Raw genomic sequence first — 23,265 nt, 5'->3', positions numbered from 1 at the left:
TGCTGATTCGGGGAGAGGTTGTCAGTTTTAATACTCCGTCGAATATTTTCGTCGATGAGTTTTAAGAAGGAACGAAGTGAGGCTTATAGGCCTGAACTCCTTCGGTTTCACATGAGTGGCCTTGCCTCCTTTTGGTAGGAATACAACCCTTGCCTTTGTCCACTCGTGTGGTACGTGAGCCAAGGTTAGGCTGTTAGGCAGGCTGTAAAAATCTGAGAAAGCATGGGACACAGTACGTCCTTAGCTTCTTGTAGTTGAGCAGGAAAGATTCCGTCAGGGCCAGGAGATTTGTAGGGCTGAAAGGACATTAAAGCCCATTCCACCCTCTCCTCTCTTACGACGTCCCTAACGGAATTGCCCAGAGACAGTAGGTCCTAGGACCGGGCGAAAAACCGGAGGTGCCGTCCGAGCAGCCCGGGAAGTGAGTGCTCATAAGCACCTCCAGCATTTCGTCGTCGATGTCGTCCAGTCACCGTTAGGCTTCTGGATAAAGTTGATACTCGAAGAGGATTTCGAGAGAACTTTCCTCAGCCTGTTGGCTTCAGAGTTCTCTTCTAGGCTGTTGCAGAAGTTTTGCCAAGATTCGCGTTTCGCCCTCTTTATGGCTTTTCTTGAAAACTTTAAGTGCGTCTTTGTATGGTTGCCAAAGACCTGTTCGCTTGGCTTGATTGAAGGGCCTTCTGCTGTTCCTCATCAGTGCTGAAATCTCAGGATTCCACCACTGGGGTTTCTTTTTGCCCTTCGGGAGGGTGCTTGGGCAGGAGGCTTCGAACGCAGTATTACAGGCATTTGTCACAAATTCTTAGCTTTAAGTTCTCAACACGTTTGTTCTCTGATAGAACGTGCCTTTTGTTCTTAACTGGTGCTCCTTGAAAACGTTCTCGACACTTTCGTTCGTATTATATTCTCATTGGAAACATTCCTGAAAGTTTTGTACTCATTCTGTTCTTCTTGGTAACGTTCCCGAGAGTTTTGTTCTCATTTTTTTCTTTAGGGAAACGATACCGAACCTTTCCTTCTAATTTTTTTCGCGTTCAAACTGCTCCCATTACTTTTGTTTTCGATTGGTTATTTGTGGGAATGTTCTTGGACACAAAAGATGGATATATTCGCGAAACTATGTTTAAATTATAGTAAAACTGCGTACTTAGTTTTTCTCTCTGAAGTCAGGATATTTTTTTTAAGAAGACTTTCAAATTTAAAAAAATATGACTATTTAAAAAAATTATTTAAAAAATTTAGCGCGATGTAAGATAACAAGAAGGGTATCATATAAAATAAAAAATTCTGTAGAATTAAAAGACGGATGGGTATGAAAAATGTCCTTAAAAAATTTTGTCCTTAAATATTCCTGAAAATTTGAAATTTTAATTTTTGAAAAAATTATTGTTTAAGGACTAATGTACACCAACCAAAAACTTTACTGTTTTAAAATTCTACAGAATTTTCTCTCTCATTTGGAACCCATATTGTTATTCTGCATTGCACTGATTTTTTTAAATAATTTTTTGAATTAATCATATCATTAAAATTTCAAAGTCCTTTGAAAAAAAAATCCTGACGTCAGAGTGAAAAAATAAAAAACGCAGTTTTACTATATTTGGTGCATAGTTTCGTGAGTATATCGATTCTTTCGTGTTTTGCATTTTTTTTGTTTGTTTTTGTCGCACGGCCTGATAACTTCTACGCGATTAAGGCATGCTATTCAAATCAATGTATTTATAGAAACGTACGGCTTTGCTCGGCTACATCCTGCTTCCGATGCGTATGTACCCTGAGTAATCAGAATAAGCTATTATAGTACAGCTGAACCCTATCTTTAACGGCGGCACAGCATATGCACATTATCTACCTACAAATCATTTCATTTCAACACTTACCCACATACTAAATAAGAATTCATCCGGTTAAATAAAAAAAAGACATAAATTTATAATTTTTAATTTCATATTTATGGCATTTATTCATACTAATTGCTAAATCCCTTCACACACACACTTGCACAATTGCATTTGTGCGGCAATATGTGTAATTACATCAGTTGTATGTAGTTAGATATTTTTCCATATTTGTGTATGAATCTTTTTATTTATTTTTAATATGTTTATGGTACTCTTGCATTAAAGTGCAATTATCTACGAAATAAGCTTAGCAATACAAACATACATGCACACTTACTATTTGCGATATCGTATATTAAATTATTTTGTAATAATAATTAAGTATACGCATATTTGTAGTTTAGATATGGGATCGATAGCACTAAAATAACAACGCTATATAACTAAATGTATGTAAGCGTTTGTAGTGTGCTTGCATGTGTGTGTGTAAATGTTTTTGTGACTTATACATACTTATGTATGTACATACATATGTAGTTTAAATTAATGGGCGCCACTATGCGCAACGGCACAGTAATTACAATTAATGCAGTTATGCTTAGACTAAGCGCCAAACTAAGCGTAAAGGTACTTATTATTACAAACTTTTTTCCTTACTTATTTACATATTTATGTAACCATACATATTTGGGGCTAAATCAAATAGCAGGACCAACAGTTACATCCTATTTACTACTTGCTGAACGGAAGTAGTGACAATAATTAAAATAATAAAGCGAATAATTTACATACAGTCAACGCAACAAACAATAAGCTGGAGCGCTATAAAAAAAAACCTTATGGCGAGACGGTGCGCTGTGGAATTAAAAAAAAATAAAAATAAAATAGCTCTTTTTCCAATTCTAATGCCATAAAATATGCGTTGGCTTGCTACATAGTAAAATATTTGTATTTGCACGGAAACAGCAATATTTATAAAATTTTACATATTTAACTAGTAGATGGGCGCAAATACTACCTACACATATTTAGTTCCAATGTATTTGAGGAGTTGCCAGTGAATTTCAACAATGCGGCAATGGCAGTTGAAAATTTACAACATACATATTTATTGTTAATTTACTAATATTATTGCTGTTTTTACACTTATACATTTATACATTTATGCGTACAAACATACATAGATACAAATAGTTTCCTTATTTGTTTTTGTTTTTGTTTGCTTAACTTTTGCGATATTTCAACGTTAACACATTAGTTTTTTATACATATAAATATAAGGGCAGGATAATATGTACAGGTTAGATAGTTTTATTATGTACATGTATATGCATAAATGCACTAGGGTGCACCACGCTCCATAGAAAAAAATCGCTACTGTTTTTCCATCGAAATAATAAAATATAACTATTACTTATATTTTAAGACATCCGTCAAAGTATTTCAGAAAAAGATTATGATTTACGTGAGCTGAACAAATTTGAAAAAAGTTTTAAAAATATTTTTTTCTAAAAAATCAACGCAAATGCTAGAAAAGTTTATGTATAAAAATGTTGAAAAATTGTATCAATGAGAACAAAATAATCAGGCAGGTTCTGCAATTCAATTCCGAGTGAATTTCAGCCCTTTCAAGCCTTTATTTGAAATTAACTCGGAAGTAAATTTAAAATAAGAAAATATTTTCAAATCGGTCCAGCTCACGGAAATCTTACAATTTTTGCGAAATGGTTTGGTGGGAGTTTTAAAATATAATAAATCCTATAATTCGGTTGAAAACCCGCACCTTTTTTTTGTGTTGCATCCTAATCAATGATGGGTAAAATGGTAGTTAAGTACAAAAGTATTTCGGATGTTATTAAATACCGATGAGATGTCTAGGATTTTCGAGACTATATCGACGTTTTAGTGAATATTTCTGTATTTCACGGACTACTTGGGCATTTTTGGGACTATTTCAGGCTTTTCGGTAACTTATGTACTATTTCGCGATTTTCGAGACTACTTTAGGATTTGACGGACCTAAGGGACTATTTCGACATCTTCGAGACGTCTTCAGAGTTTTCTCAACTACTTCGGGATTTTCGGAACTATTTCAAATTTATTTAGGGACTATTTCGGGATTTGCGTTACTATTTCGAGCCTACGTTTCTGGAATATTGGAGGTTCTCGGGACTGTTTCGGCGTTTTCGAGACTAAATATATCGATAAATATATCAATAAAAATATCGATTATTATTTCGATAATAGTGCCGATTATTATTTCGATAACAATGTAGATTAATATATAGATAAAAAATACCGATAAATATATTATTCACTGATCCTAATACATATACAAATGTACATATATATAGGTTGGACCGCATTTCTTCGCTAAGTAGCGGTAAAAATATTTAAATTTTCGGATAATATCAAAATTTTGTGCATCTGGCGGGTTGATTTTATTGGATGCCTTTTTGCAGATACATATGTATATCGACGTCTCTAAGAGTGCGACTCTTTAAATAATTTCTTAAAACCAAGCAATGTGCCCTGAAAAACGTCATTGCAGTGGGTACAAAATATTTTGTAAATGGTTTTTTTACTTTACTTTTTATATTGAATTCCCGATCCCTTCCACACACGCCTACATACATTTTCAGTATTTTAAGTGCTCATATTACTGATAGTATTTTACTTTAATTAAGTTAATAGGATTTTCTATATACAGAAGCTTTTTAGTAATAAGTTTTGCTGCACTAAATCTCAAAAACAAAAACAAAAAAAAAACAATAAAAATTAACCTACAATTACGCTTAAGTTGCTATATACATACATAGGTTGAATAGAAAAATCTTCTGAATTTATTTAGTATTTTTTAAAGTCTTTTAGTAAATATACATATGCATGCCTTGAAAACACCAATATCGAGAAAATATTGCAAATAATAAAAAAAAAGAACGACAACCAGAAAGTACAGTAATCCATCAACCAATCAGATTTTATAAATAGCCCTGAATTGTGTTCCAAAAGGCTTATAAGTTTCGAATTAATTTTATTAGATTTCAAAGAAAATCCGACTACGTTGAATTCTGTGATAGGCCTGATTATCTACATATTTACTTATAAGAGAGAAATATGAAAAATTTAGATATCTAGCAAAAAAAAACATTTTCGATACCTTTCTTTCCGGGAATAACCAGATTTATATTTAATTAACAAAAGTAAAAGAAAAAAAATAAAAGCTTATAATTAAGCATTTTTTCTAAAATTGTCAATAAATCAATAAACGTCCACGTGTAAATAAAAATTAATAATAACAAATGGAACCTTAAGCCCATGTATCTTTAGCTGGCGTTTCTGGTTTTATTCTACACTTATCTGCACATTTTGTTGCCTCCCCTAGCAAACGCAAGCAATGAGTTGGTAGGCCTACACTAGTTTGTTAGCAATTACTGACATTACACTTACAATTAGTACGATTACTTAGATATAAATTTATTTATGGTACTAATGCTAATTTATAATTTTATCATATTTTATTCCTTATTTTTTAGTATTTATTTTTATATTTTTCATTTCTTTTTCCCTTTTTTGTACACATTCATATCTATGATTATTTCACATCAATAACAGCCGATCTTACAATATATATTTCACGACACAGAGATTCACTTCAAACAAATCATAAAAACTGTATTATTTTGTGTTTTATGTATTTTTTTATATTTTGATGTATGTATTTTATTATCGCACGTTTAATACTATAGAGAATTAATTAAAAATTAACGTGCTTAGAGATTTAAGCCTACAATTTATAAGCTTGTTGAGGAGACTATTTTCAGTCTAGCAGATTACGAAACTTCCCAAAAATGGCGAAGATACAGTGACTCAAACAAATGACCACGTGTTAATTTTTTTTTAATTATTCGTAATGTTCTCGAGCTAAATTTTGTTATTTTTTTATTTTTCTATAAAAGCACCGTCCAAGCTTTAACCAAATTGAACAAATTTTCATAAAAATTTGAACTTGTTAAACTGAATCTTTAGAACACTTTTGGGTATGCAGTTTTATAGCCCATACAATTTAGTTGAATGAAATGCAAGTATCAACCGGCTAAGAAATCGCGTTGATTTTTGCGAATTTATTTTTTTGAGACTGCTTTTGCGGTTTTTTCTTTTGCGTTTTCCCATAAAAGTGCAAATTTTAAATAATTCCCTTTATTATTAAACGTGCGATATGTACATATGTATGTTTTTTTTTGTTATGTGCTTATGCATACATAAGTGGTGTGATGGCCTTTCTTCCTTCAAAATATACTCTTATATAGATATTGCTAAGTAAATATTTTGCACGCATATGTTTACTTCTGCTCTCATTTTATTTTCATTGGGACTACTAAATAACATTCACTAGAAAATAGTTTGCTTACCTATGAACTTCTGCATACACATATTTTACTTTGTTTTGTATTTAGTTTCACCTTTGCAGTAAGCATTTACCCAGCAGCAGTTTAGTTACATATTTACTTATATGAGTGTGGTTATATGTATGTATGTAGTATTGATTCAGTCTTTAAATGCATTTTACTTGATTTGAAAAAGGAAGATTATTGATTTAAAAGCAAAAGCGAGTGCCTAAGGGTGTCCTTTTCGATGTTCTGCAGGTATGAATGGGAAATTAAGTTAAGTCATTATTCTGAGTCCTTTACAGGGGAATTCTGGAAACTGTCTTGAAAGTTCTTTACTATCTTTAGAAATACTAATTGGGAGATCTGCTAACGAGGAGATCTTAGCGTTATGCTGTTCGCCTTTTAGCAATAAGTTTTTTAAAAGAGTAAATTAGATTAAAAAAATTATATCTACTCTGCTTCTGTTGAAAATAGTAAAAACTTATAAATAAAAGAAAAGAAAATTAAAAAATATAAGAAAAAAATTGAAATGAAGCAAAAATTAATAAAAAACGTTTTTATAAATTATGTGAAATTAAACTACTTTTTTATTTTTAAAACTATACAATCTAAAAATTAAATTAGAAAATGAAAAAAATAAAATAAAAAAGAATTAAAAAAAGATATTTATTTAAAAAAAATCTAAAAATTAAAAAACGGTAAATAAAAAAAGAAAAAACCTATTAAATTAGAAGGGGAAAAAAAGAAAAAGAAATCAGTTTCTAAAAATTAAATGAAATTATAATGATATTCTTTTTAAACAAAGAACATCTATAAATTAAAGCAAAATGAAACTATAAGAGAAAAAAAAAAAAAATTTAAAGAAAAAATTTAATAAGTTCCTAAAAATTAAATAAAAGAAATAAAAACATATTTTTAAAGCAGCAACATACAAAAATTAGCAGGTAATTAAATTAAGAAAGAAAAAATTAAATAAAAAAAAAGATAAAAAATAAAATGAAATTAAAAAGTACATATATATATATTTTAACAATAAAATCTAAAAATTAAAAGAAAATTAAATTGAAAAGGAAAAAAAGTCAAATTAAAAAAAAATTCGCTGCCCGAGGACTCGAACTCTGATCTCTCCAACCGTTCGCCTGTGCTTTGCTAACTCGGGGATTGCGACTGTTGGCCGTTTTTGGTAAATATGAATTGCAGATTCAGATTCCTCGTACATAAAGAACACCAAAAAATCCCTTTTATGTTATAAATATTTGCATTTAAATTAATTTTAATTGTTATAAAAGCTACTCTACAGCCACCAACTTCAATTGAAACAAAAAACGTTAAAAATCGTCAACCTGGAAAAACTGAGAAATTAATTTTCTATAAACAATCAAGACTTTCAGAATAACTTGGTTTCACCAATTCACCAATCAACTGCTGAACTATTAAGCAGATTTTCCTGCAAGGAAGCCAGATTGTTTGATTCAGCTGATACACTGGTAAATATTTGTTGGTCTCCTAATCGACCTCAATAGGCTCCCTAGCTCAAATTTTCGAAAAAGTTGGTTCTGACCTAACTAACAGAGCGATTCTGGCAACTCACCCACTGTCTTTCGAAAGACCAATGGAAAGTTGTGCTAGTTGCGCCAGCAAGAAGGTCTTAGCGTTATTCTGTTTTCCTTTTAGCAAAAAGTTTTCTAAATGTAGGAATAAAAGAAACCCTTCAACATGGTGGAACAGTTCAGTTTACATAATATAAATTATTTATATAGATACAAATTAAAAACAAAAAAAAACACTTTTTACATGAAAATTTAAAATTTAAAAGAAAATTAAATAAAAACAATGAAGGAAATTAAAATATGAAAAATATAAAGTAAAAACAAAAAAAAAATCCGCTGCCCCAGAATTCGAGCCTCGGAACTTATTGCGGAAACATGCTGCAAAGTCGATGTTGTAATACATTGTTGCAAGGCTCAAATTTGCCATGGAAATACTTTCATAGGTTATTTTTTTGTTAATACTATCTATTTCGAGACAATAAAAATGATGCAAAATATATAGAAAAAATAAAATATAAAATATAAATTTACCGTTGGCAACATGTTCTTTTACTCTCAAGCATAAGCGGTCGTGATGAAATCATAGCGCGTTTAAGAAAGACACTAGATGACCTAATAAAATAAGCATAACCATCGCATTTCAATTTTCTTTCAAAGCTAAAAAATTTTGGTATTTTTTTAACCCTTTAGCGACCACAGGTATAAGGTAGGTTTTTGACTGCATAGGGACATACTTTGATTTCCTATGCCTTTTTAAATATCCTTAATGTGATTGATTATTTCATTTTAGCTTACACCTTAGAAAAAAATGCCAAAATTAAAATAATTATTTCAATTTATTTACACGAGTTTTCGTTAATCTTTTTATGTTTTTTTTTTGCTTTCCCATGGTTTTTAAGGAGCCGATATGGACTATACTTTTCGAAACAATAGCTTGACTTCAAAATATCTATAACCTTTCGTTTGATTATCGTTATTTAGAATCTGTAAAATTTAGGTCCAGAAAAGTTAAGTTAAGGTTAATCCTCAGAAATATCTAAAAAAAAAGGGAAAAGTAACATTTTAATGGAATTTAAAAATTAAACATTTTTTAACCCTTGCTTCAACAAATGAGAATCTCTACCAGAACACCTTGGGCACTGCGCCTCCTTCTTCACTTCCATAGCGCTTGTATTTATGTAGTTTTCATGTACACATACACATACGTAACTAGATAGTACTTATCTTTCTATATTCACACCACCTCCTCCATGCTTTTTACACTCCCCACCCCCCTCCCCATTGCCCCTCACTCACTCGACTCCAGCTGCCCTTTGTTTACACGCTCACACCACGCCAGCAGTTCTTGCACCTCGCGCGTATAATAATCCACCTGTGCCGCTTCATCGCATGCCGCTTCTTCATCAATACTCAAGCCGCACGTCAGCCCGTAACTCTTCAAACCCACACCGACACCTTTCGATGCCACTCCACACCCTGCGCCACTGCCGACTATAACACATTGTTCGACCGGTCACACATGTGGCCCTTGCGGATGAGCCGACATGCTGCCACCACTGCCACAACCGCTGCCGCTGCCACTACTTAGCAAGCTACGTTCACTCGCCACGCTGCTGGGTGCATAAATCAGCTCACAATCACCATTTTGCAATATTTTATGTTGTTGTTGGTGACGCTCTTCAGCGCTCTCCGAACACGAACTAAGCGAACTGCTGCCACCAATGCTGCTGCTATTACTCTTGGCTGCGCTGCTGCCGCTGCTGGTCATCATGAGATTAGTGCTGCCGCTGCCAGCGCGATAGGAGGCGCGTACGAAGGGTTGTTGTTGTTGTTGCTGCTGTTGCTGTTGTGATTGTGTGCGCCAATTGTTGCCGCTGTTGGGGCTGAGTGTTATGGCGACGCTGGGATGTACTTGATTTGATGGCGGTAAAGGCAGTAAGTGTTGCTGTTGTTGTTGCTGGTGATGCTGCTGCTGTTGCTTTGCCTCCTCATCGACTTTCACATACAACCGCTCCATGTCGCCATCCAGCTCCCCATCAGCTGTGTGATAGAGCGCCTGGTCGTCCTCGTGCGACATCAGCATGGCCATGGGCGAGGGCGAGCCGCCACAGCCGGAGTCCGCGAGTCCGTTGTAGCAGAATGAGCCGGCATCTAGGTCAAGTAAATTTTTCGAGAGCTCTGTGGTGCTCGTGTCGTTGCCATTGCCATTGTTGTGATTGTTGTTGTTCAAGGCATTCAATTTCTGTAATTGCAACTTCTCAGCGCTCATGCTGGGGCTATGCTGCTGTGTTTGTTGTTGTTGCTGCTGTTGCATGATAACTTTAAAGCGCCCACTGTTAGTGCCACTGCCGCCGCCACCGAGCTGGCGACGTAAAGTGCCAACGCCGGCAAATTGCTGATGCAAAGGTTGCAATTGCAACTGTTGTTGTTGTTTTTGTTGCTGCTGCTGCTGTTGCAGTTCACCTGCCGTGTCATAGGTGTGACAGCCGCTCAACTTATTCTCCGTGATGTGAATCTTCTCCTTGGCATAGTAATATTGCTCCGAATAGGCGGAACGATTGCTCATGTTGCTCGGATAGACTTCACTGGCCACCGACATGGGTTGGTAAATATTGCCCATTGAGTGTTGTTGTTGTTGTTGGTGGTGCTGCTGTAGCTGTTGCTGATGTTGCTGTTGTTGCTGGTGATAGTGTGGATGCATAGGTCTTTGATGCGGCTGTTGAAATTGCTGTTGCTGCTGCTGCTGTTGTTGTTGCTGTTGCTGTTGCTGCATACGAAAATCGCCTGGTCGTTGCTGATAACGTGGCTGTTGCTGGTGCTGACCACCAACAATCACACCACTGCCACCATTCAATATGGCCGATGTGGCGTAGGGTGCTGGCGAGCCTGCCTCATGCCGTTGTATGCCACCGCAGCCATATTCACTGGGCGCTTTGCCGAAACTTGACACTTCCGCATAGTCGGTGGGAATGTTGGAATACTCGCCGACATATCTGCAATGGTAGTGATAACACAAAGAGAATAGAGAAAAAAGTCCATTAGAAAGCAGTTTATGAATTGCGGTTATGAATTTTCGGTAGCTACGTACAAGTTTTGGTTGATAAAATTGTGCATACCTAAATGTATATGTATGCACATATGTACATACATAAAAGCTTACAAAATACTTATAGTAAAGGGGGGGTAGCGCTTGGTGCATGCAGACATAGGAAATATAGTGAAATTTTTGAATATTTCACTCTTTCAACGAAATCATAATTTCAAAGCTTTTCAGCGGATTTGGTGCGATTTATAGTCAGTCGCGCATCGCTGGCTTTCAGGCACAGTTGGCAAAAGACAAAAAGCGAACAGCGCAAGGGTATTAACTGTTAATGCGTCGTGAGGCTGCAAATGGCCAGTCAGCCAGCGCTTAATAGAAATGTTGAAGACTACGATTTTTTAACGAGTTCACAAAAATACAAATACATATATTTCACGAGTAGAAAGCCGCGGCTGTATGAATTGCAAAATACTTGCAAAACTGGCAAGCTAAAATTTCGGTATTTTACTTGCATGTCAAAGGATATTAAGCAGATATTTTGTGTATATTAAAAACTATTCCGCGTTACACAGCGAAAAAAGCGATAGGGATTAGCTACACATTCGTTTGTAGTTAATCCTACATTTAGATTTTTTTGTGAAATGGTTTTTATTTTGATAGGTAATAATTTTGATCTGGTTTTAACAGTAGAATATGCGTAGAACTGTACACGTACGTTAACTACGGTACAAAGAATGAAAGAGTAATGCCTTGAAACGAGCATTTTGACAAGTACATATGTATGTATGTAAAAGGAAAAACATAAGGTCATGAAATGATGAAGAAATTGACATCTACATACATATGTATGTATATCTACAGAGAAGTTTTTTATTGGTGATTATAAAAATTAATTTAACGACAAAAGCAACTTAAACAAGAAAAGAAGTATAAGTTTGGGCGAAACCGAACTTTATATACATAGTATCCGGCGCAGGTATCAAATATCGCCGTTTCATTTTTCTCTAAACAACCTTTGCATGATAAGCAGGGGTTTCAAGAAGGGGTTTTCGATAAAATGCTGAGTTAAACTTAATGATATAATTGAACCAAGTTTGGTAGAAATCTGAGATACACCTTGTAATCATAATGTGGGCAGTGCCACGCCCAACTCCAAAAAGTCTAAAGCAGTCTAGTTTATTAGTTAGAGATTTGTGCAACTATTAACTTGGAGTAAATTAGCGTCCGCAGTTATTGAAATATCGGAGTTTTCGTATGTCTGAAATTTACCGTTATACGGGAAACGGATGTAATTTCAGTCCGATTTGAATTATTTTCAACGAATTGCTTATCCGTACCAAGGTTATTAAGTGCACTGAGTTTAGTAGAAATTGATAAATCTCAAAGATTTTCAACATATTTCTAATCTAGACCTTGGGAAAGGCTTTTACCGAGTTTGGTAAGGGTTAGCGGCTACTGAGATACAGAAATACTAAGTGGGCGGGGTCACGCCAATTTTCCAAAAAATACTTCAATACTTCAAAATTTCAAAAAAAATCATAATTATTTTTAACAAAATTCAACCTCACAAACTAGTTTTCAACAATTTCGATCCAATATTTACGGGAATATCGTAGTTCTTGCATTTTTCGAAAATGCTGTTATATGGGAAGTGGGCGTGGTTAGAGACCGATTTCGCCCATTTTCAATACCAACCTACCTTGGATAAAGGGCAACCTACATTCCATTCGTTGAGATATCGCAATTTTTGCTCGAGTTATCGTGTACGCGGACGGACGGGCGGACGGAGAGACAGACATTTTTTAAACGAATTCTGTTTTCGTTCTTAGTATTTATATGTATAAATTTGTCTATATCTTTATCGATATATACAAATCGATCGATGCATCGATATTGATATCTCGAAAATTGGATGTATCTATAAGAACAGCAGAAACCTCTATAAAAATAGTAAAAAGTGTTTATAGTATTTTCAAAAATTTTTATAGATAAATAAATTACAATTAAATAATTCGATAATAACTGGGTTTCTCTTTCAGACATATTGTCTCTCTTAAGCCCATAATTTAGTACATTTCAAGGCAAATCCTACAGAGACAATTCTTTCGAAATTGTAATTTTATTAAAGTATTCTGATATCCTTTCCCAGCGAATATTCAAGTGATTTTATAAAGTTTATAATATTGTTGTATAATATAAACCACTGATGTGCACTGTCTTGCCCGCGGGCAAAGCTCTTTTCAGCTTCCTTTACTTTTTTTATAGGAGCGTGCAGAGTAAAAGCTCTCTCTGCTCATCGCTGTTACAAGCCAATGACTGCTGGAGAGAGCTTTCATTCTATACGACCACTTAAAAAATCTGCAGAACGATTTACAAAGCTTCTCCCAGGGAATATGACGATTTATACCGCATACATCAAAAGTCCTCTCTGATCGTACGCTTTTTAAAGGACATGGACAGCGAGATGGATGTGCTTGGAGAGCGTTATAAGCGCTAGCTGTCAACGACATAGCTTAAACTACTGATGGGCACAGCCTTTCCTGCAGGCAAAGCTCTTTTAAGCTTCCTTTACTTTTTGTATAGGAGCGTGCAGAGTAAAAGCTCTCTCTGCCCATCGCTGTTATAAACCACTGATGGGCACTGTCTTGCCCGCGGGCAAAGCTCTGATCGTACGCTTTTTAAAAGACATGGGCAGCGAGTTTGATGTGCTTGGAGAGCGTTATAAGTGCTAGCAGTCAACGGCATAGCTTAAACTACTGATGGGCACTGCCTTGCCTGTTTTCTATACATTTTGTATAGGCGCGTGCACAGTAAAAGCTCTCTCTGCTCATCGCTGGCTTAAACGTACGTTCACGGACGGGCAACATATCAAATATACTGTTGATAGAGAGAGAGAGAAAGAGAAGCAACGACAACGTCACCGTCATGCGGTGGTGAGTTTCCGTTAAGATGCAAATCTCATAAGGTAGATCGTGTCAGCTGACACGTTCTCCGATTTTACGTCGGTGACTAACTGCGGTTTATGTTCGTATACAAAGCGAGAGCACAATGGTACGTGAACACGAGCTCGTTTTTATCTCACGTTTGCTCGTGCCCACCTGTGCTCTTTAAGCATTTGCTAACTATCGGCCCATTCTTTATCATTGCTAACTATGCTGATCTTTCAAAGCACTCCGATTGAAGCGACGAAATGTCAGCTGAATTTGCAAATAAATTTTCTTTAAGGGTTACGAAGTCAAAGAAAGAGGTTGTTAGGTACATATGTTCCAAAAAAATATTTTCCATTTTTGCTATATTCATTTCAAGAATACGAATATTGTTTTTATTAAGCTTTAATGATTGTTTTAAACATTTGTTGCAGGCATTTGCGGAAATCAAACATCGAGTGTATAACTGGCATTCAAAAGCATTGATGCAAAAGTACAGCTGTGCGCGCAAATGCCATTTTGGTCGCTTACCATTGTTAAGTATGTTATTTTTCATTAAAACATTTTTATGTGCCTACGAGTATAAACATTTGCAACTACCACTGCTACACCTGTATGCTTTTTTAATGTAATTCATAATTGTGGCAATAATTGCAGGAATTGCAAATTAAAACCAACACAAGCATAATTGACCAAATTGACAACTGTTGGAAGTGAAAAGCTTGCAGCGCTCGTACAATAGGCACTTGTTATTACATGCATACATACTATGAATACACAAAGTGACCATATTTATGGTAGTCGAGTACAGTTTTTCAAATTTTTTCCACAAAAGCTAACAATTCTTAAATCTTTCTTCAATGATTCTTTATTTATTATCCCTGAAACATCATCCTTATTTGGCATATACGTATTTTTCGATCCCTTGTGAAAGCACCGCTGACATATTCAGCATAGCATCCGGAATGTGCAAAGCGTGCCTTTGAAGGGATCCACTTCCCTTCCAAACTTTGAGAACTTGTTGATTTTAACAAAATTTTTGTGGTAGCCTTCTTATTTGGAGATTCCAGAAGGAGATGTCAGAAGCCCTTTAGAAGATTTCCGCTAAAGCTGCTTCTTCAATTAAGAAAAGTTATTTAACCCTACCAAGGGAAATATATTTCCAAAAAAGTTATTCCGCTCATATGGATATCGTGTGAGTTTTCAATACTAGTTAATTTCTATTTTTAGAAATTTTAGAAAAAATATTTTTATCAAAACTTTTCAAAATAAGCATTAAAAAAATTACAAAAAAAAATGTTTCCGCTAAATTTATGTGAGGAAAAATTATTTTTACTAATAAGATTAAAAAAATAATAATAGCCTCTTAGGATAATAGCAAGGGAAATAAGTAGTTTTCAGAAAACAATCTTTCGGGGAAAAACTACTGTTTTGAAAATTTTTTAGGAAAAAAATCATTTTTTAATGGTGATTTCGTTTCTTCCAAAAAATGTGCAAAATGTGTTTGATGTTACACTCAACCCCGTAACAGGGCATGTTTTTGCCCTTTTGTCTTTGTTTGGCTCACGCATTTCATAATACATATTGTCATTTTAAGCAACCATCTGGTTTTAGGGCAGCTTTCTGCCCTGAATAAGCTTTAAAGAGCAGATAATGTGCCTTTTATGCTTTACAAGAGTGTAAAATTTAAAGAAACGAACACAAAATTTTCTAATCGTTTGCCTTTTTTTTTTTGAATCGAACACGAAAATTGAAACGGGGAAATCAAAAGGCAACATTCTTTGGTAGAAACAAAAACACCATAAGAAGATATCAAAATAATAAAAACTATGTGAGAAGAAAAATTATTTTTGGACAAAAAGTTATTTATTTGGGAAAAAACAATATTTGAAAAATTTGTATTGAGGAAAGAATTAAAAAAAAAAATTAAAAACATATTTTTGCAAAAAATTATTTTTATGTAAAAATTTATAAAACTAACGAAAATTTTAAAAATTAGTTTTTAGTTAAAATTAATGAAAATTTTTAGGAAAACTTAATTTTTTACATTGAATTATTTTTTAAAATGCGAGATTTTTTTATTTTAAGTGGGCGGTGCCACGCCCATTTTCAGATTTCATAACTGTCTTATTTTATGCCAAAATTCTACTTCGCGTACCAACTTTAAACAATTTGTATCCAGTATTTACGGAAATATCGTAGTTTTTGCATATTTCGAAAGCACCGTTATATGGTAGGTGGGCGTGGTTATTGTCCGATATCGCCCCTTTTCAATCCCAACCTACTTTGCGAAAAGGGAAACTTACTTACCAAATTTCGAGGACATATCTCAATTTTTTCTCGAGTTATCGTGTACCCGGACAGACAGACGGACCGACGGACAGACAGGGCTTAATCGATTTCTATTTTCATTCTGAGGATTTATGTATACATTTGTCTATATATATCTCGATTATTATCTGGGTAGGACAAATACGGAGCATTAAAAGAAATACAGCACATTTGGCGTCTCTTGTATAGAATAAATAAATTACCAGTATCATTGATGATTGATGGTCACCGCAATTGACTACACATTACCGGTATGCATAAACATAAGTAGATATTATGTTTGTATGTAAGTATACATTTACGTACAAATTTAAACTTTTGTTGCAACAGGCGTTACACGGAAAATTCTGTGTCCATTTGCTTGCTGTTCTCTGTGCTTGTTTTTTTTTTATATGTTTTAATTAATTTTTAATAATTATAATAAGAGGTTGGTTAATAATTATTAATTATTTTTGCCCAGCTACAGATACACTTCATTAATTTCACTACAATTGACGGCACGAGTTGCCAGCTCTGCTGGATATTTTCATAATATTTACTTTATTGTTATTATTAAAGCTTATTAAGTAGATATGTGCGTACATGTGGGAATATAAAAACATATACTTATGTAAGTATATACTACATGTCCATAACAACCCAACAAATTTCAATAAATGCATACAATTCGAATGGACATCTTCGTGGAAATTTAGGATCAGCACTTTCTAGTGTAACGTTTCCAAAAATTGCCAACTTCATGCGAACTTTTAAGCTTCAATAACCCTGTGTTCAGAAGGCATCAATAATTTCTAAACTTTAATTAATGGAAATGTCTAATATGCCCAATTACGGTTAAATGCCGAACTGGAACTTAGCTGCTGGACAAGCAAGGCATTTCCATCAAATATAGTTTAGAAATAAAAGGGACAGATGTTTTGGCTTGATGCATTTGTGAACACAGCCTAAATTTGAACAATCTATACCTACTATTTGACATATAATTACACTCCGAAAATTTGTGGAGTAGCAGAGGTTGCATCCATACTAAAACAGGTAGTGAAGCCGCTACCTGTATCCCAAAAGCTAGCGACTTACATCCATATAAGCCGCACCACGTTTTCACTGAAAATATTTGAGAGACATTCGGACGTATTTACCAAAAAAGGAATACTATCGATACAAATATCAAAGGAATATATTTTGGATTTTCTCGAAATTTCCGGAGCTTTTAATAATGTTTCCAACGATGTATTAATAATTAATATTAACATTAACACTGAAATGCCAATATTTTGAATTTCCGTACAATAACGGCTGAACGGGATTCCGCAACAATGTAGAGGAAAGCAAACAGGTTCGGTTTTCTATTCCTATTCATGTGGTTGATTGGGATCAAAAATGTCAAAGAGTTCAGGTCTTCGTCTCGCCAAACCTAGTTCTTGCAAAGGTGGGGCAAAAGCACAAAAAGTGTTCCGCAATAGCTTATCTATTGGCGATCAAGCTATTACCATCTGTGACAGATGTCTTTGATCGATTAGTAAAATACATAAGGCGATGTTGAAACATAATCACCACTGGACAAGAAATGCGGAATCGAAATTTATTCAGAGAAGGTGGAATTAGTTATTTTCACAAAGACGTGTAAGATTTTATCCTCATGTCTACTCGAATTGAGAAACAGTAAACTAGGAAATTAAGGAGAGAGTTGGAAAGGCCAAAACACTGGCAGGAAAGTGATCAGTACAGTAAAGTCCGCTTAAGTATTGGATCTATAAAATATAAATATTTGCCCCATACACTTCTGTTATTAGACCTATTCTGCATTGGTTACAGAAATTTTGTTACTGGGAAATAAAGTTCCTGTTAATTTTTACACCTTTGTCGAATTCTGTGCCTGATAAATTTCGTTAGCATCTCATAAGAAGGTAACAAAATATTGCTGCGTGAAAATGCTCCGCCAGAATTTATACAAAAGCTCATAGCTGAATTTCTGAATAGACTAAAACGTTACCAAAGAACTGTGGTTACAAGAAATTGTGTACTTTTTTAATAACAAAATTTTCCGGTGTCAAAATGTTCTGTAGCAAGCAGAATAGTGTCTATTAGTATCTGGCGGAGCTTATTCTTCTATTTGTAGTGTGCGTCATAATATTATCATACAAAGAAATCTACAGTTTTACACCGCCTCCGAACAGCAAATGGTTTTAGTGAGAAACTTTTTCATGCCAGAAATACACTTAGAAGCTTGCCACTCGACAGTAAACTGACATGAAGGTTAAATAGAGGGCTAAGAGGGTCTCTAATGTCGTATACGCTGGCAAGAAAACTCGCGTGGGGTCTATCCTGATAGCTAACTCATTGGATCTATTGGATCATTAGATCTATAATGTTGTATGCTGTGTCGGTGGTTTGGTGGTCGATGGTACAAAAAAGGGCTCGAATCGTCCCATAGATACCGTATTACTCGTCACGTAAAAACACCTTTTTCGGATTATGGCATACATGCACATACTACTTATTTATCCCATTCAGTTTATACGACTGATGTATCACGTAATTTTCTTTCGTATGGTTTTCGATCCGTGAACGGATGTAACGATTCAAGCCAACTTTACGTCATAATAGCGTGATATGGGTAGAAAAGAAGGGCCTGATTCAGTCAACACATCTACATTTTCTTTACGACGGACGAATCTAAAATGAATAAGGAGAGGCTGTATTTTTTCCCGAGCTGTTGTAGCCAAGAGTTATGTTGCAACTAAAGCAGCTGAGTAGGCAACCGCTCTAACTCCTTGAAATACCTAAAAATAAATTCATCGACAGGCAAGCAGCCACTCAGATAGCAGCTATGGTCATAAACTCACATTGTGTGTCACAAGGCACCAAAAGAAAATGAGATAAGTCGAATTTACTGGGTACCACGCCACAAAGTAATTGAAATAAATGAGAGGCTATGCAAAACTAGGGTAATCTTATCACTTATCTTATCTTATCTTATTCTTGTCTTCTTTTCGCTGAAGATTCTTACAGACCACAGGAAATGAAAATTCTTAAATCTCGCCAATAAAGTACTTTCCTTGATAACTCCCTTGGAGTGCACCAACTACTGTGTGGATTATCAATTATTAAACAACTTGGTAGTAAGACTCGAAGTAGTGCATGCCTGCCAATTGAGTAGTAAAAACTTTAAAGCTTTTTCGTTCATTGGGTTGACATTGATACCAGTAAGTCTTGTAGACTTTAAATTTTCACAATTTTTGTTGTAGTTGTATTTTTCTTCATTTGTTTGTTTTAAAATGTGGCTTAATGACTAATTAAATATGAAAAAATGCAACTACGGCGATAAAAGCAACGACGCTTTGAGCATTACCTTACACATGCATACTCACATAGGTATCAACTCATTATTTTTGCTGGCTCATTTGACATTACCTATCTCTCTTCATTTATTTCTCACACTTTGCTACGCTTTATGAACAAATTAATATCAAATTATTACAAATTATTCAGTAAAATGAGCGCAATATTTTATGTTTATTTTGTTTGTGTGCTTTTATATGAAGTAAAATTGTTGTGGAATTTTCAATTAAAATTTAAAAGCCAACAGGGCGTATGATTGATATTAAATTACAGTGAAATTGTATTCGAAGTGAAATTAAGGCAGAGCAGAATTAAATATTGGTTTGGCTTGAAGAGAAATAAATGAAGTCGATTACAGGGCATAAATGTTGTATATTTTTTTTTCAATACATTATGGTCACACAAAATAAACTTTTAGTCAGTGACTGTAAATAAAATTTATTCTTAAATAGGGATACAGAAAAAACCTGTTGTGCCGCTTTCTTGGAGACATCATTAGCATCTTCCCTCATGTTAGAATGTTGTTTCCTTGTACAGCACTAATAAGCTAAGTAATAAAATGTAAGCTTTCTAAATTTTCGGTTTTTTAAAAGATTTTCCAAGATTTTTCGGGAACTTTCGGAATTTTCTCGAATATTCTTTTCCATATTTTTTCATGCTTTGTTTTTCGAAAAATTTTATTAAAATAAAATGCTCTCGAAATTTTCTGGTTTCTTCGAAAATTTTCCAAAGGAACTTTTGAAATTTATTGGGGCTCTTTATATATTTTTCTTGCTTTAATTTTCGAAATACTTTCCGAATTTTTCAGGAAACTTACAAAACTTTTGCATACTTATGGTACTTTTTTCAGTAGTAGTTCTGCTTTACTCTCGGAACCCTTCGTCATTTTTTGTGAATTTTCGAAGCCTTCTTGTGACGTTTGCAATTTTATTTTTCAAGGTATTTCGAAACCCTTCCTGGCTGCTCGAGATTTTTTTGTGAATTTTCAGAACCTTTGATTTTCAGAACCTTTGACTTTTCAAAATTTTTTCGGGAATCTTTGGAATTTATTCGGAACTTTTCTTTATTTTGTTCGTACTTTATTTTTTCGGGAATCATCGGGTTAATTTCGGTAACCTTTCAAGACTTTTCCTAGCTTTACGGGATTTTCTTTTAAATAATACATATATTGTTTTACTATCGGGACTATTTGGGACGTCTTCGTGGATTTTCAGAATTTTTTCGGAACCTTAGCAGTTTTATTTTTCAAGATCTTTCGGGACTCATTGGCATCTTTTTATGAATGTTCGATATTTTATGTGTATATTTATCAAGATCATTCTAAGCGATTTATTCTGGAACGAATTTCCGTCATCCCTTGCAGACAAACCAAAAATGACACTGAAGATGGCATAACGCCGAAACCGGTTTCTCTGCAAACCAAGCTTGACAAGGGATGACGGAAATTCGTTCCAAAATAAATCATCTTACCACCCTGTCGGAAAAATCAACCAACACCAACACATCTTTCTAGACCTTTCGTGGCTTGTCGGTATTTTTTCTTTATTTTTTCGGGACTTAACAGGATTTATTTAAACCTTCCAGAAACCCTCGCGCTTTATTGGGATTTTTTCACACTTTATGTTTTATTATTTTTTATTTTTTTTTGTGGTTTCACCGGGTATTTTTGGAACTTTTTGAATTTTTCAGCGCTTTTTTAGATCTTTCGTGTTTATCTTCCGTGTTGTTTCGGCATATTTTCGGAATGCATGGGGATATTTTGTTTTTCATTTTTGGAATTTTCCATGAATTTCCAGACTTGTTTGTTGTTTTTTTGAGATCTTTTTGCACTTTCCGTGACTCTTGTGTATTTTATGTGCCTTATTTTTACGAAATTTCCAGGATTTTTTTTTGAGGGGGATTTTTGGGATTTTTTTTTAATTGTAGGGATTTTTTTTGCGAAATTTTCGAGTTTTCGGTGTTATATTTTTCGGGACTTCTATATATTTTTCGTTACATCGCGGGAAATTCCAGGAGTAAAATAGTAAAAGACAAATGTTAACAAAAATATTTTACTTGTTTGCTATAAATTTCACATTCGATACGGCATCGTGTTTGGAGAGTAAAAATTGTATAATTTTAAGAACCTTTAACTTTTTTTACAACATTTTGTTGGGCGGTTATTTAAAGCATTCAAAACTGGTTTGAAGTTACATTGTACAGATGTACCCTTAATATTTAAATTTTTTTGAGTCCTTAATTCTTCTTTTTTAAATATTTGCTTTTCTATGTAGATATATATTTTTCCACATGCCATTATTCTGATCGCTTAAAATAAAAAAAAATAACAAATTTTCACGTTCTTATTTACAGCTGCAAAAGCAAATATAAATCAACTAAAAAAATATTTGGAATTTTTGCTGCCACAAATTAACCGCTAATAATGCCACAACGACACATCCAAGGCATTTGAGAAATTTACGTAAATACCAAACACCAACGCGTATTAAATATTTTGAAACTTCAAAGCAAACAAATTAAAGTACGTGAGCTCGTAAGCATGATTTTGCAAATATTGGCATGCACATATGTATACACTTATGGAGTGTTGTTGCAACAAGTCTGTATTTAAGTATAAATATGCAAATGCATTTATTGAATTATTAATGACAACCAATGTGACATGACTGCGCGTAAAAGCGTATGCGCTAATTTCAGCTATTTAGTTAGGGCACTGAGCAAAAATTAGCACTGAAATTTTAAGTTAATAGTTGGCTAAAATATATGATTTAAAAACAAAATCTGTTTAACGGTTAAAGAAGTAGAGCTTAAAAACGGTTCAAAAAATACAGCTTTCCAATAATTTTTCCTTTGTTTGTGACTCCACAATACTTGCTGCTCACTGCCTATTTAAATTCACACCCATGTTAGCATCTTAAATACTCAAGTAGCACACTGGCGTGTAACTTGGTGTAAATTTACGAATTTTGGTATAAATCTGATTAATTGTACCGAAATTCGAAACATTACACCAAGCTATACACCAGTGTTCTACTAGAGTATCTACTTATTTTTCAGTGTCCCTAAATAGATTTACAAATTTTACTCCACACACGTATGTAAATATATTTGTTCTGCACAAACACAAAATTATTTCATGCACTAATTAGTACTAATAATGCATTAATTTATGTTAAACCACTCATGTTCATCATATCAACTATTAATTAATAAGGATGCAACAGCTTAGGCACATACTAAGTATCAGGGTTGTTGCGAATATTCGCATTCGCATTCGCAATTGCGGAACTTCCGCATTCATTTCAACATTCGCATTCGCTTTCGCATTCGCAATATTTGTGCGTTAAAAGATAACCTTCAATTAGGTAAGAATTATGTAACTATCGAATATTATTTGTCAAAGGTCTGTTGAAAAAACTGGATGCATCGCTAGGATTTTTACTACTTTTTCTTAGATATTAAGAGTAATTATTATTTTCTCACAAAACTTATTATGATTAAGTTCCGTGTTTCCTTTTATTAGTCTTTCAGCTCGAAAACAATAACATTTATTTTAATTTTGTGCTAATTGTCCAAAATTAGCACGGATCGAAATAAAGATAAAATGATATGTGAATAAGTTGACAACCAAGTTCACAAATCCAATAAGAATTAATCCAAGGCGAATTTAATATCTATTGAGGAGTGGGTCTTGGCATGCAATATATCGTTAGTATGATATGGAAAGGGCGTAACTCACATCGCTGCTGAAATACAAAAAGCCGTAACTAACTAAAATCCAAAATTCACTTTTTGCTTGATTATGATGCATTTCATCGAATCATAGGTCCCCACATCGTTTTA

At 34.0% G+C, this 23,265-nt stretch overlaps 1 protein-coding gene across 1 annotated transcript in view; it reads right to left on the bottom strand.

The window, feature by feature from the left end:
* Nucleotides 1-8,323: 8,323 nt before the first annotated feature.
* The window catches only part of LOC118740765 (Down syndrome cell adhesion molecule-like protein Dscam2), a gene marked incomplete at its 5' end in the record, with an annotated part of 209,025 nt that continues 194,083 nt past the window's right edge, over nt 8,324-23,265 (bottom strand). The window contains 1 exon segment of the mRNA XM_036472430.1: nt 8,324-10,775. Within this exon segment, the coding sequence (XP_036328323.1) occupies nt 9,296-10,775 (1,480 nt within the window).

Source organism: Rhagoletis pomonella, unplaced genomic scaffold (genome assembly GCF_013731165.1).
Source record: "Rhagoletis pomonella isolate Grant_MI unplaced genomic scaffold, Rhpom_1.0 Rhpom_scaffold_00006, whole genome shotgun sequence".
In the NCBI taxonomy this organism is placed as follows: Eukaryota; Metazoa; Arthropoda; class Insecta; order Diptera; family Tephritidae; genus Rhagoletis; species Rhagoletis pomonella.
The sequence above is the reverse complement of the archived record's forward strand: the minus strand, read 5'-3'. Positions and strand labels throughout refer to the sequence as shown.